Source organism: Capra hircus, chromosome 21 (genome assembly GCF_001704415.2).
Source record: "Capra hircus breed San Clemente chromosome 21, ASM170441v1, whole genome shotgun sequence".
NCBI classification, from domain to species: domain Eukaryota; kingdom Metazoa; phylum Chordata; class Mammalia; order Artiodactyla; family Bovidae; genus Capra; species Capra hircus.
The window spans coordinates 39,909,182-39,923,785 of NC_030828.1; the positions used below are offsets into that span (position 1 = coordinate 39,909,182).

General features: G+C 42.7%; 1 protein-coding gene and 1 long non-coding RNA gene across 3 annotated transcripts in view; one reads left to right on the forward strand and one right to left on the reverse strand.

The window, feature by feature from the left end:
• PRKD1 (protein kinase D1) overlaps window positions 1-10,816 on the reverse strand; it is a 346,762-nt gene extending 335,946 nt beyond the window's left edge. The window contains exon 1 of one of the 2 annotated variants that reach the window (XM_018066224.1): window positions 10,364-10,816. In XM_018066224.1, coding sequence (XP_017921713.1) covers window positions 10,364-10,627 — 264 coding nt within the window. In that variant the 5' untranslated portion in view covers window positions 10,628-10,816. The remainder of the gene's footprint in view (window positions 1-10,363) is intronic. The other variant, XM_018066225.1, reaches the window with a different exon arrangement.
• Window positions 11,025-14,262, forward strand: LOC108638487. Its single transcript, XR_001919835.1, has 3 exons — window positions 11,025-11,455; window positions 12,497-12,608; window positions 14,223-14,262. It is a non-coding gene; the product is annotated as an uncharacterized LOC108638487 (long non-coding RNA).

Consider the following 14,604-nt stretch of genomic DNA (forward strand, 5'->3'; position numbering starts at 1 on the left):
GGGGGAGCCTGGTGGGCTGCCGTCTATGGGGTCACACAGAGTCGGACACAACTGAAGCGACTTAGCAGCAGCAGCAAAGCGTAAAGACAGTACAATTAGTCTACACAGGAAGTGCTGGCCTTAGCCCTGTACACAGACAATGCAAAGGAGCAATTCACAATCCAGATTGGTTAGCACTACTAAAGTGGAAAGGAAAACTTCCATGTGGTCTGCAATTGATTATATATAAGTGAGAGTTTACCTTATGGTAGGCTAATTCATAAGTGACCAAAAACAGACAAATACATTAAATTTATAGAAAAGAGGGAATATACTTGCACACCATAATCCTTAGCATATGCACACAGTCAATCCACATACTTCTCAAATGAAAAGCAACCACTGACAGGCACTCTTCTTAAGACCCTTAACTATTTTCTCAGAATCTTCTCATAATCAATGTCTTATTTAAGAAGAAAGAAACGATTCATTGATTTTCATAAGTGGCTAAGATTCTTTACATCCACTAGTCCTGAGCCACACTTGACCAATACATAATCTTACCATAATCGCTTCTTCCAAAACACCTCCATGTCCACATTTCCTAGGAAGGAAGTGCTGTGAACCAACCCAGGAAATTTAATCACACCGGATAATTAACTTCTCTGAATAAACAACAGTTGGTGTCTGGAAATTTATAAAGATGGGTGAGGACTGGCTATCATTACATCTTATCGGAGTACAATGAAAGCAAATACCAAACCAGATTCTGCTACATAGATATTTATTTAAATAAATAAATATATAAATAACAAGTAGATACACTACAGTTTATATGACTCCTCAAGGGTAATCCATGTTTCTAAAATATCACTACTTCAGGCAATCACGTATCTCTAAAGGCTCTAATATCCCCAGTGAGAGTCCATATTTCATGTCCCTTATGAGTATCTTGCCACTGATAAAATGGGGGACATGCCGTGGTATCCCCCAAAGTGGTTAGAATCTCAGCTGACCTGACCACTAACTGGGATGTGAACCAAAATAAGAAGTCTTCTAGACTAAGAAATAATTTAAACTAACAGAAATAATATCATACTGTCAAAGCTGAAGTGTTTTTAAGTAGGGAGTTTAATGTAAGGGAGTTTAACATTCCCCTCCCTCTCAATTTGGTAATTTCAGACTCTGTACAGACCTATGGCCATTCCAGCTCTCCCTGTTCTTAGGATTACCTACAGTGATGGGAAAAAAGAATTGAGTGCTTTTGCTTTTTACCTAATAGTTACATGATTAGAGTAGTAAATGATTTAACCTTTCTGACCCTTATTCAGCTCCTTCAACCTTAAAACGGAGAGAAAATGACTATCACAAAGAGCTACTGTGAAAATCAGACACGACAAACGCCAAGAAGCTAAGATACAGACAGGCACACAAGAGTCCACGCCAGGAAGGTGTGGCTCCCGGAGGCTCCCTTTCGCGGGCCTCGTTACCACGAGCAGAACCCTTCCTGAAACTCTCCCAGTCAAGTCCTCTCAGAGCTGCTATCTGAACCCCTCATCTGTGACATTGTGAAAACTTCCCAAGCGGACTATCTGCTTGTAAAAAGCCACTTCCAGACCTCTCCCAATGCCTTCCCTGATGGGACCGTTCCTGCTGATTGAATCCATAAGAGGTCAGGGCTGCCACTCTCCTTCGCTGCCCTCAGGTGCCACGAGTCTCAAAATCCCACAGGCCTCACTGTTGGTAACCTACTCGAATCTGCTCAGTCACCCTGGATTCAATGCCATCACCACAGCTTCAATGCCACCCCTTCTGTACCCAACCATTCCCGCAATTCCTCCCTGCTTTTAACAATGGTGAAAACCACAGCGGCTTGTGGCTCGTATTTTCATGATCATATTCATATTTTTCATTCATTTCATGACATGTATGTAAAAAAAAAAGAAAAAGATTGCTGACAATTATGGAGCAAGGAATTCAGACATTTTTGAAATTGTGCCTAAATACAAGCCGCAAATTCAACAAATTCCTCAACAATTAGTGACCTAGAGAGAATAAAAGCCAATGAACCAGTGAAGCAATGAAAAGTACGTAACTTTTTTCCCTTTTCATTAAAATAAGTTGAACAAAATCTGTGCATGATTGCCTATTTAAAACTCTAATCTTCATATTTGCCAACATTGCTTAGTTGCTGTATCAACTGTCTAGCTTTAGTCTAATAAAGCCTTTTTGAAACTTTAGAAGAAATTTCTATACAGGAAATTATAAATTTGGACAGGCATAACTGTGTCTCAATATGTAGTATTCTTATATCAATTCTCACCGTTTTAAGTATATAAATCGTAAAATATTGGCCAAATGGCCACAGTGGCCATGTAATTAAAGGCTTTATTTATTTAATTATCTGTTTTCTGTGAGACTAGAAAGACAAACAAGAAACAGCATAATGTGGGTTTCTCTGTTGCCAAATAACTTCAAGTGGTGCTGTCATTATTGGTTTTTAATGGGAAAAAAATATTTGGTTGACAGTATCAGAGGAATTCCTGGGGGAAATTTCACATATTCTTGTAGAGGAAAAAAACTTTTAATATCTGTGAGCAAAACAACCATTTTCTCTGCATCTAAGTTCTATGAAAAGAAAGAAAAAATTGATACACTTTTTCTTTTTGTTGTATGTTCTTCTAACATATTTCGGCCTCAAGGAAAGACTTATGAAACTTAAATCTTATTTTCAAAACCTCTCTAGAATAGAGACATTGGGGACATTAAAAGATGAGCACTATCTTTAAAAGCATCCTATAAATAAATAGTTTATACAGAAAAAAAAAAAAAAGCATCCTATATTTTTAACCTGTATTTCCACATCCAGGCTTAGATCTTACAGATGAACTGAGGTGACTATCCGAAGTCAAAAGCATTAGCTATTTTCAGTACACAAAAACAATGCAAGCAAATATATTTTTAAAAAGAACCTTTATGTTATGATCAACTCCAATGGAACTGAATTTTATTCACTTCTAATCCAATCTGAGTCCAGCCCTGCTATCTTGATGATTACATTAGTCTTTCACTACAACTTGAGAACTTATTAGGAAAAGGAGTATGTCAAGGCTGTATATTGTCACCCTGCTTATTTAACTTCTATGCAGAGTACATTATGAGAAATGCTGGGCTGGAAGAAGCACAAGCTGAAATCAAGATTGACGGGTGAAATATCAATAACCTCACTTACACATATGACACCACCCTTATGGCAGAAAGTGAAGAGGAACTAAAGAGCCTCTTGATGAAAGTGAAAGAGGAGAGTGGAAAAGCTGGTTTAAAGCTCAACATTCAGAAAACTAAGATCATGGCATCTGGTCCCATAACTTCATGGAATATAGATGGGGAAACAGTAGAAACAGTGTCAGACTTTATTTTGGGGGGCTCCAAAATCACTGCAGATGGTGACTGCAGCCATGAAATTAAAAGATGCTTACTCCTTGGAAGGAAAGTTATGACCAACCTAGACAGCATATTAAAAAGCAGAGACCTTTGTCAACAAAGGTCTGTCTAGTCAAGGCTATGGTTTTTCTAGTAGTCACGTATGTATGTGAGAGTTGGACTATACAGAAAGCTGAGCACCAAAGAATTGATGCTTTTGAACTGTGGTGTTGGAGGAGACTCTTGAGGGTCCCTTGGACTGCAAGGAGATCCAACCAGTCCATCCTAAAGGAGTACAGTCCTGAGTTTTCACTGGAAGGACTGATGTTGAAGCTGAAACTCCAATACTTTGGCCACCTGATGCAAAGAGCTGACTCATCTGCAAAGACCCTAATGCTGTGAAAGATTGAGGTCAGGAGGAGAAGGGGACGACAGAGGATAAGATGGTTGGATGGCATCACCAACTCAATGGACATGAGTTTGGGTGAACTCGGGGAGGCCTGGCGTGCTACGGTTCATGGTGCAGCAAAGAGTCGGACACGACTGAGCAACTGAACTGAACTGAGAACTTATTCAATAATTCCAGTGTAATACACACAAATATATAGTTTTCATATAATTATGCATTCCACTTTTTTTCTTCAAAGGATGAGCAATTACTGATTATTGTTGTCTGAAAGTTTTATAATGGAGCATGAACTTCCATGAGTGGTAAGCAGTAGCTGGGAAAATATCTGGAGAAAGACTTGTGACTGGCTTAGCCAAACTTCTATCTTAACTGTTCCCCAGTAAAATCGCCTCTAGCCCCAGTCTAACACTTCTGCATGTGCAAAACTATGTTATTATCAGCTATTCATCAGATGTAACAGTTTAGCAAACTAGCTCTAGATGCTAGCATGACAGCAAAATGTGATCTCTATAAGCCATTTCCAAGTGTGTTCCTCCTCATATCAATGGTTAATTTGCAAAATAACTTTTTATTTATCTTGAGGACCAGGTCTGAGAATCATTATACTGTTAAATGGGATACCATTACCTGTTTTATTTTGCTTTTTATCAAACGAGATATCATTGGAATTCCACTTGCATTTGAAAAGGAATTAAATCAACTTGGCAAAAATAATAAAAAGCAATATAATGATCTTTATCAACCTTTGTGTTTTTCATTTGATAATAATCAAATTGCTCCTTGACACATCTTAAGAGGTTGAAAATTGAGAGGCAGTACCAAAATGCAACTACTCATAACATTTGCCCTATTGTAGAGGGCAAGGGAAAAAAATGTTACCTTGGCCTTATGGCCATATTGCTAATACAATTTTAATTTTATATTGAGATAAGAATGAGACAATAGAGTATATATTTCTTTTGTTAATAAAACAGTATGCTAGTCTATAAAGCCTCACATATCTGTAACACTATTTATTAGTCACCTATATACCGGCAGTATATTTAATCCTCTACACATATTATCTTTACTCTTCAGAGTAATCTTAGATAAGTGACAACCATACATTTATCGGATTTTGATTTGTCTAGTAAGGTCATTAAAAGGCATCCTGGAGAAGGCAATGACACCCCACTCTAGTACTCCTGCCTGGAAGTACTCCTCCATGGATGGAGGAGCCTGGAAGGCTGCAGTCCATGGGGTCGCTGAGGGTAGGACACGACTGAGCGACTTCACTTTGACTTTTCACTTTCATGCATTGGAGAAGGAAATGGCAACCCACTCCAGTGTTCTTGCCTGGAGAATCCCAGGGACAGGGGAGCCAGGTGGGCTGCCGTCTATGGGGTCGCGCAGAGTCGGACACAACTGAAGTGACTTAGCAGCAGCACCAGCATGAATAAATAGTGAAGACCTACATACAACCATCTCACAGAAGAGTAAAAATAATTGGCAAAATAAAGTTTCAAATCTCTCTTAATGGTTATGACAGGAGTTTGGTGATACAGAGCAACACATTCATAAAATACTAATAGTTTTCCAGCTCCACCTCTAACCTCCTCTCTCACATACACACAGACTATAGCTGTCACAGAAAAGTCTTTCCAATTTATTTTAATCCTGTATCTAAAGATCTAAAGTAATTCATATATTTGTCAAAATAGCCAATTGTCCAATTCTCCCAGCCCAAAGTTTGGAAGGCTTACTCAAATATTTCCTTGGGAGAAGTGTTCAACAACATTCACTGATATGAAAAGGTTTTTAGTTCTGTGTATTGATAGAAAAAACATAAAGCAGAGTTTCTCTTTTGCATTATAAGATATGTAATGAGGCCTCAATTTTGCAGCCTATAATGCAAATTATTAAACAATACTTTACCATATGGTGGCTATACACAGATAATTGCTGCTGCTACTGCTGCTAAGTCACTTCAGTCATGTCCGACTCTGTGTGACCCCATAGACGTCAGCCCACCAGGCTCCCCCATCCCTGGGATTTAGGCTTGCAAATTATGTTTCAAAACACACTTAGATACTTAGACAATATACTACATATGTATATATTAGACATATATTACACAGGCATTACATATATATCAAAATATACTCTTATTGTAAACTAAACTTGAAAATTTTAAATATACCATATTAAAGCATTATATTACTTTAAGAATCACTTAATGAACTAACACATTCTATACTCCATCATTAAATCAGAAATAACAGAAATGATGACAACTGTAAATTGTCAATGATGACCATGATGACAGTGTAAATGATGACAATACAGTGATGATAAATGAAAATTCTGAATAAAAATATACAAACCTACAACCCAAACATCTATTTGCTTAAAAGGATTTTGTTGGTCTAAGTGTGCTGACCTGGTCAAACAGCCAGTCACTCCCAGTTTCTTCAATCTGTGTAGAAGTAGCATAGCTAAAATTAACAATAAAAATTAAAGTGACACTACCAGTGTTAAGAAAACAATTTATAATTAAGAAAGCAAAACCACTATAAACAGAGCACAGCTGCTCTCAAACTAAGGCACTATCCTTTGTTTTACCTTTAATGAGCTATCTTCCCTAAAATTTCACTTCTTAATTTCCTTGGTCAGAAAAATGACTATGCAAAGTGAAAATACGCCAGGAGCCTTAGAGATGCTATTACTTCATTTAAGTAAATTCTAAAGGGAAATATGAGTTGTCTATCTAGTAAGATAACAGGCAAAATGAATGCATAGTCCTATTAACTGCATTCCACATCCCTAATACTGCTTTATTTTAGAAAGAGTGTGTGTGTGCACATAGATGCTCATATTCAAGGTTCTTTTGATAGTAGAAAGTAACAATGTTTCAAAATGAAGACAATTACTGTAACTGTTTTCTTACCCTCCTGAAAATAATAGCCATGAATACTAACATGATACATATCTTCATATACAACCAGCCTTCAAGGTTACATGCTTGCAAAGTAAAGAAATAAGCATAATATAGAGAAAACATTAAACTAATATTTCCCCAAATATACTGTCTCTATATTCATAAAGTGTTACATACCAAGATGTATGCGACTTTAGATTTTTCACCTAAACTAAAATATTTTTTAAAAAATCAACTGAATCACTTTGTTGTATACCTGAAACACACTGTAAATTAATTATGCTCCAATATAATATAAAAACTATATTAAATGTTAAAAAAAATTTTTTTAATTCTTTAGCTATATAATTCAGTACATACTTAGGGTACATTTATCTTAAAATCAGAATATTTTTGCTCAATTACCATCAAAAATTTTCAAGCATAATCACATATCTGCCACTTAGCAAACCTACATGATTAACAAAAAACCATAAATTCTAAGTAATAGCAACAATAACTTAAAATACTATTTCTCAGAGATAGACCTCTCTTATTTAGCTCATTCCACAGTCGTTCATCCCACGGAAAATGTCCCATGAATGTTGCTGATAGAAACTTAACTGTCAGCTAATATTTCCAAAAATTTAAGATAGTCTGATCTCTGTTCGTATTTAGGAAACTCTCAAAGCTATCACATGAAAACCTTCTTAACATGTTACAACGCAATGAATGTGGAGGGCTCAGAAAATCTAGAGAAATCTGCTGAGAACTCTACAGGACTCCATTCTACACAGTAAATTGTAAATGACTTCTAAATCCAAGCACTGTCCTAAAACATTCATTTCTCTCCCTTCCTCCCTTTCTTTTTCTCTCCTGTCATCCTATCTCTGAGTTAGTATCTTGAGAAAGTAATTCAAGAGAATCTAAAGTAAGGGACAAAGAAATTGTTCCCATTTCCTTGACTCCACACTGACCCCCTCCTCCATTTCTGCTGTCTCTGCTATCCTGTGATGGATACTCAGCCCTCTTAATCTTGAGGTATAATTGTATCTCAAGATAGATGACAGAAAACAGATAGGTGAAAATTTTTCCTATCGAGTAAATACCTAATTACAGTATCCTGTATATAAATAACTCTCAAATCCACACACCTCTCCAAATCTCTCTCTTTGCCACAACATTCCCCCCTGCAAAAAAAAATTGTGTGAGATCTTTATTCAGCTATCCCAAACAAACTCTCAAACTCTTAGAGACAGAACTACTAGAATAAATAGAAAACGAAGGGGTTCCCCTTGTAAATCAGTCACCAGGACTGGTGATTTCCCTTTGCCAGTGTTTCTCCAGGTCTCTCCTCCAGAGCTTTGGCTCAGGATTCTATTAGCTCATGAGCTTCAGTTTTCCTTCTGCCATAACATTTTTGGCCTTCTAAAACATATTCCACAAAGCAAATCCATCTTTCAGCTGTCCTTGATTTCTCTATGTAGAAGATACAGAGATTCCTAGTAATTTGAGTTCATCTTAATTGACAAGCCTTTTCATAATTTTACTTTCTCTAAATATTCTAGTCACTATCCTCAGGTCCTCTGTATTCCACAGGTGCTTTCTGCTGCTCTGCTGAACACATATCATCCCCTCCACAAGGCATTCCTCTTGGTAGTTACAGAGATAAGAATTCACTCTTCATTCAATTTCTAGTCTCAAACCTCTTGAAACATGCATATTTCTCCTTATTCTAAATTCCATCAAGGTGTGGCTATATGCATGTGTGTATGTGTGTGTGTGTGTGTGTGTGTGCGTGCACAGGCATGCCCTTTAAAACTGTTCAAAGATAGTCTCTCCATATTAATTTGACCCAATGAATATTATCTGTATCTCACTTACTTTCAGCTAAAATTCTATACAATCACATTAGCTCTTTAAGAAACTTTATCTTAGGTTCTTTATGTGCTTATTCAGTATTGTCCTTTAATTAACTGGCTTGCACTCCAATGGAAATTGTTGTAGACTGCAACTTCCATTAAGGGAAGGCTTTCAGTGCCCAGGAGAACGCTCCTGTTAACCTGCAACAGACACTTCACAGTACTGATGATGCTGCTGCTGCTGCTGCCAAGTTGCTCCAGTTGTGTCCGACTCTGTGCGACCCCATAGAGGGCAGCCCACCAGGCTCCGCAGTCCCTGGGATTCTCCAGGCAAGAGTACTGGAAGGGCTGCCATTGCCTTCTCCAACAGTATTGATGAGGAGAGGGCATATGATATGACTTAAAACAGAATTAGACAGTATCTGCCGTTTACTTGGAAGATGCAAAAAACTAAGAGTCACACGTATTATAAAATGTCACTCCGTTCAATAAACAAAAATCCTGACACTCACTGTTAACTTAGTCTGGCCTCCAGAACTTTTACAACTTTTAGACTAGTGATTTCTCCCTAGGGATTTTTCCTAATACTTCTGTGCTCAGTGCTACAATTCACCGCACAGGTTTAGCAAATTCTGTTCCAAACAGTTTAAAGAAAGCTTTCATGATTATTCAAGGGATCTTTATAAAGCAAGTACCAGTCAGTTAATCCTTCAGGGTTGAAATTCAGCACCTTTAGAGACCTCTGTCTCCACCCAGAAATCTTTGCTGTTTACACTAAGAAGACTGGCGCCACGGCCCCCCTTCCTTTACACTCTTATCACCCCCTTCCATGCAACTCCCCTCTGGACCGCCACCGAAACAACCTGAAATTCAAAATCGCACTATAAACAGCGACAGGCGGGCCAGGTCTCCTCCCTGGGCGGCATGGTCCAGGATAATGGCCCCTTTTCCACCCTGCCTTTGGTGGCCGCTGTCCAAAGTCCCACAGCCTCAAACTTAGGGGCACAGCCAGCCTGGGGTGCTCCTGGACAGGACCCCTCCCATTCACATGCCTGTGTCCTGGCTTCAAAGCTCCACTATCAGTGCCCTGGAAATCAAAATCCAGAAGGCTGCAACTTTCAGATTTATCATTGAAAAAATTGCGCCCATGTTCACAGAGTTGGGAATAGAAGAACACAAGGAGGTGGGGAGCTGTGGTCTGGTCATTTGTTTTCACAGCTGGCCGAGTCAATCATTCTCTCTTAAAAGCTTTTTTGACAGGTGAGAAATTCCTCCTCTCTAGATCATTCCAGGAACTCCTCAGCATCAATCTGAGCTGGGAGAGGGGCCTGAAGGGGAAGGGAGTGGTGCTGAAATCGTGCTGAGCGTGTCCCCAGGGAAACTCTAGTGCAGGAAGGAGGATTTCGGCGCCAGGAATGTGCTGGTCCAGGGTCCAGAGCGAAGAGAGGGGAGAGCCGAGAAGTCTTTACTGAGAGGGAGAGAGGTGCGACCAGAAAACAGAAGATACCTGGAAATGTCCTGAAAGGGATGGAATTGGGGCAGAAGGATGCAGACTGGAGAGAAATCGGGAATAGGAAGAGGTTGGGGCAAGGGGGGAACAGAACAACACGAAGTGCAGAGCCTCGGATGCGGGCGTCCAACCTCGGCCGGTGTCGGACCCTTCCAGAGCGCCGGCTAGGCTGGCTGCCGGCCGAGCCCCCGGAGCCGGAAAGTTGGCGCAGCGAGGGGCGGCCGGAGGGCAGTGCCCCCAGCGCGGCCGGGAGGCGCCGGGCTCAGAGTCGCGCGGCGCCTTACCTTCTGGTCGACGATAGAGCAAGCCATCTCGCGGACGTGCGCCAGGCTGTAGTCCCCGGACGAGTCCTGCAGCAGCAGCACCGGCTCGCGGCTCAAGCCGATCTGCAGATGGAAGGAGATGCCCCCGGCCGGGGCCGCGACGGGATTCAGGAACGGCGCGGGCCCCGGCCCGGACCCCGGGACCAGCGCGGCCGCCGCCGCGGCTGCTGCCGCCGCCACGGGCAGCAGCGGGCTGGGCGGCCGCAGGACCGGAGGGGCGCTCATCGCTCGGCCCGGCGCACCGAGGGCCGCGGGGCCCGGCGGCTGAAAAGTTTTGCTGCCGCCGAGCCGGGAGCTTCTTTCTTCAAGAGTCGAAGCGGAAAATAAAAACTTTCCGGAAAAGTCCCCGCGCGGGGGGAAGGGCGAGGGGATGAGGATCGGGAGGGGAGGGGGTGGAGAGAAAATGGCCGAGGCGGGAGGGCTGCGCCGCCGGCAGCGCGGGCGGCGCGCGGGGGAGGCGCCGCCGCGCGGAGGAGCAGCAGCTGCGGCGCGCGCGGAGGGACGGGGCGGCGGGTCTGCGAGGCCGGGGCGCCGGGCGGGGGCGGGGAAGGGGGCGCGAGGGGCGGGGTAGGGGAGCGAGGGGCGGGCACTGCGGAGCCACCACCCGGCGGGCGCCGGAGCCGCAAGAGCCGCGGCCGCGCGGCCGCACTGGCCGCAGTGTGCCCGGTGGCCGCCCCCTGCGCCCGAGGCTCCCTGGGCCTGAGCCTCCCCTGGCCCGGGCAGGATAAGCGGCAGGGCGTGGGGCCGTCTCCGCGAGCATGGTTCGACCCTTCCCTCCCTCCCTCCAGGACCCCGCTCTCTTCGCTGTCCCGGCTGTCCGACTGCGGACGGACGGGACTGGGCGCCCTTCCTACAACCCGCTGCCCGGGACCAGGAGCTTCACGGCCCCCACAGTCCTCGCCACATCATCCAAGTGTCCGAGGACGACGCACTTTTACCCGTGAGGTGGCCTGTGCTAAACTCACGAATGCCAAGCCCTGCGTTTCTCCGTGGGTCTTACTTTCGGAGGGAAGATGAAAACAGAGGGTCCTTGGAAACCCACTTACATCCCAGGTCCTTCCAGGAACCCTTGGGTTCGTCGCCAAAGAGGGTGGGAACCCAATCCACGGAAATATATTTAACCTGTCTTTACTTTTTTTGACACTGACACACCCTGATACCAAAGCCCACGCATTTCACCGCAGCTCCCAAGGCACCAGACATAAGTTGCTAAACTCAGACTAAGTTCTCTTTTGAAAGAGAAGGCATTCATTGTCTACATTTTTTAAAAAGAGGAAGGTCTGATGCAGTCTCTGTCCCTTACCCTTATTCTTGGTGTCTGAAGCTTTACCCCGCAGTCCTCAAAATCCGTTCCTACACTGTAAAGTCAGCTTTATATAAAAGCAGTGATGCTCCCAGCGCCGCTGCCATCTAGGTTGGGCACCATCGGCTTTAGTTTTGATAGTTGTTCCCTGTTGTTGCCTTTGTTGTAGTTTTGGCGGGGTGGGGAGGTGGGAAGGGTGCTTGGGGATGAATTCTGCTCTTCTCCTCCCACCAGGGTATGCTTCGCACATTGCGCAGGGTGGGTAACGGTGGGGCCTCGACCTTTGAAAGGCCCTGCCACAGTGATGTGCTGACTGTCACCATCTTGGAATACTTAATTGTTTTTTGTTTGTTTGTTTGTTTTTTCATTTTGCAGTATGTTAGTTGCTCAGTCGTGTCCGAATCTTTGCAACCCCATGGACTGTAGCCTGCCAGTCTCCTCTATCCTTGGAATTCTCTAGGCAAGAATACTGGAGTGGGTAGTCATTTCCTTCTCCGGGGCATCTTCCCCACCCAGGATCAAACCCAAGTCTCCTGCATTGCAGGCAGATTCTTTACCACTGCGCCACCAGGGAAGCCTGGGAGACAGACAAATTATGTAGCCCGCTTTTCCACTTCCTAGTCCTTCCCCTTATATGGCACAAGCACCCATGCCTGCGCAAACACACACACACACACACACACACACGCAAACTAATAATGCATGTTTTATTTTGTACTGTTACATTGTTTATGTCTTGACCTCTGTTTCTGACCCAAGACATGACATTTCAAGGTGATTTTCTCTTCAAGCCTCTTTCCCAGGGTCGGTAATGGAGACCTGAATGTCCTCAAAGGCATTGTCACTCACTGCTCTAGAAGAGACCTGAGTTTCTTTTGTCTCTGGATTTGATGGTGTGAGAAGGTCTGCATGTGTGTCGGCAGTTTCCGTTTACTTACTTAAAAAGTGGTTCACTTCATCTATCCATCCATCCCTCCATCCCTCCTTCCATCCATCACATGTTCCTGTGGAGTCCGACTCTTTGTGACCCCAAGGATTTAGCCTGCCAGGCTCCTCTGTCCACTGGTTCTCCAGGCAGGAATACTGGAGTGAGTAGCCATTTCCTCATCCAGGGGATCTTCCTGATCCAGGGATTAAACCCACCCACATCTCCTGCATTGCAGGTGGATTCTTTACCACTTGAGCCATTGTGGAAGCAATTTCCCTAATATACCAGATTCAGCTAAGCTAGGAGAAGCATGGGCTTTCCCAGTGGCTCAACAGTAAAGAATCTGCCTGTCAATGCAGGAGATTCACTTTCTATCCCCAGGTCAGGAAGATCCCCTGCAGAAGGAAATGGCAATTCACTCCACCATTCTTGCCTGGGAAATCCCATGGACAGAAGAGCCTGGTGGGCTACAGTCCATGGGGTCTCAAACATAATTTAGTGACGGAACAACAAGGAGAAGACTGGAATTATTCTTAATGCTATGCCTTTTGGTTCTCTGTTGTTTTTTAATGTCAGAAAATGTATTTCATTTTCTTTTAAAGTCTGAATAAAGTCAATATTCCCACAATTTCCTATTACCAGACAAAAAAGTCTGCTGGTCAGTTTACAAGGCCTTACAAAAAGCTAGTTTTGCTTGACTTTGAGCCAAAACCTGAATGACAGAAAAGGCCCTTAAGAAGATCAGGGGGAATTACGAACTAGGCATAGGAAACAGCTGGTGTAAAGGAACTAACAAGAACTTACTTAGCAGTTTCAAGGCACAGGAAAAGAGGGGCAAGTAGCTGAGATGAGGTCAGAGACGTGGTTGAAGCCAGATCACAAAATGTCTTGAAATCCCACTGTAAAGAGTTTTCATTCTATTCTCAGTGCACTGTCCAACCACTGGAAGATTTCAAAGCAGGGAATGATAAGATTTAATTAGCATTAAAAAAAAATCACTCTCTGGCTCTGTGTATAAGAGAAAAGAGTCAAAGCAAAGACACCAGGTTGGATATTAGCAGTTGTCCAGTCTAAAGACAAATATGGCTTGGATGACTCTGGTTGTTAAGTTCAGATACTAAAAAATATAAAGTTGCAGGATCTAATTTGGAGTCAGAACTGAAGGTCTTGATGAATCAGAGGTTTACGGGAAGTAAGAGAACAGTAGAGTTGTGAAAGACTCCTAGATTTCTGAGCAGTTAGCCTAATGGTGGTGCTGATAATTGATACAGAGAAGACAGGGAGGAAGCAAGTTTGGGGAGAAATAAGATTTCTGCTTTGTGTTGAATGTGAGATGCCACTAGGTATTCAACTTAGGAATAACAGCTACAGTTGAGTATTTGAGTCTAGAGTTCAGGAAAGAGAGGATGGTCAGAAATACACTTGAAAATCCTAAGTGTGAAGATGTTTCAAAGTGAGATTAGAAGAAATCACTAGAAAGAGAGGGGTTGAGGCAGTCATCAGTTATATGAGACAGGAACTTAGATCTCCTACATAGGAAGAAAGCTGTGGAACAATAACTTGTTTCCTATACTCTGATTTCTCAATAGTTTGAAGGATGTTGGAAGTAATTGAGAAGAAAAACCGGAGCAGGAGAGAGAATTCTAAGGAACTGTAATTCTGGAGAATTAGAATCACTTTCAAGAAGCTGGTAAATTACTGAATGCAAGAGAGTGAATAAAGAGAAACAAGAAGAAAAAGAGTCTCAGAACCATTGGAGGTCCCACATAACAGGCAGAAAATTCCCATGGAGTTGGTCATTGCAATTTCTATAGTAGGCACCTGAGATCTGACAGTTTGCCAGCAGCTCCCCATTTTTGCTGATTGACAAGAGGATGAACAATAGCTAATATCTGAAAGAAACCTGATGTGCATCTCTGGTGACTGTGAAATTACATACAGGCATCTCTGGTGATTGTGAAATTATATACA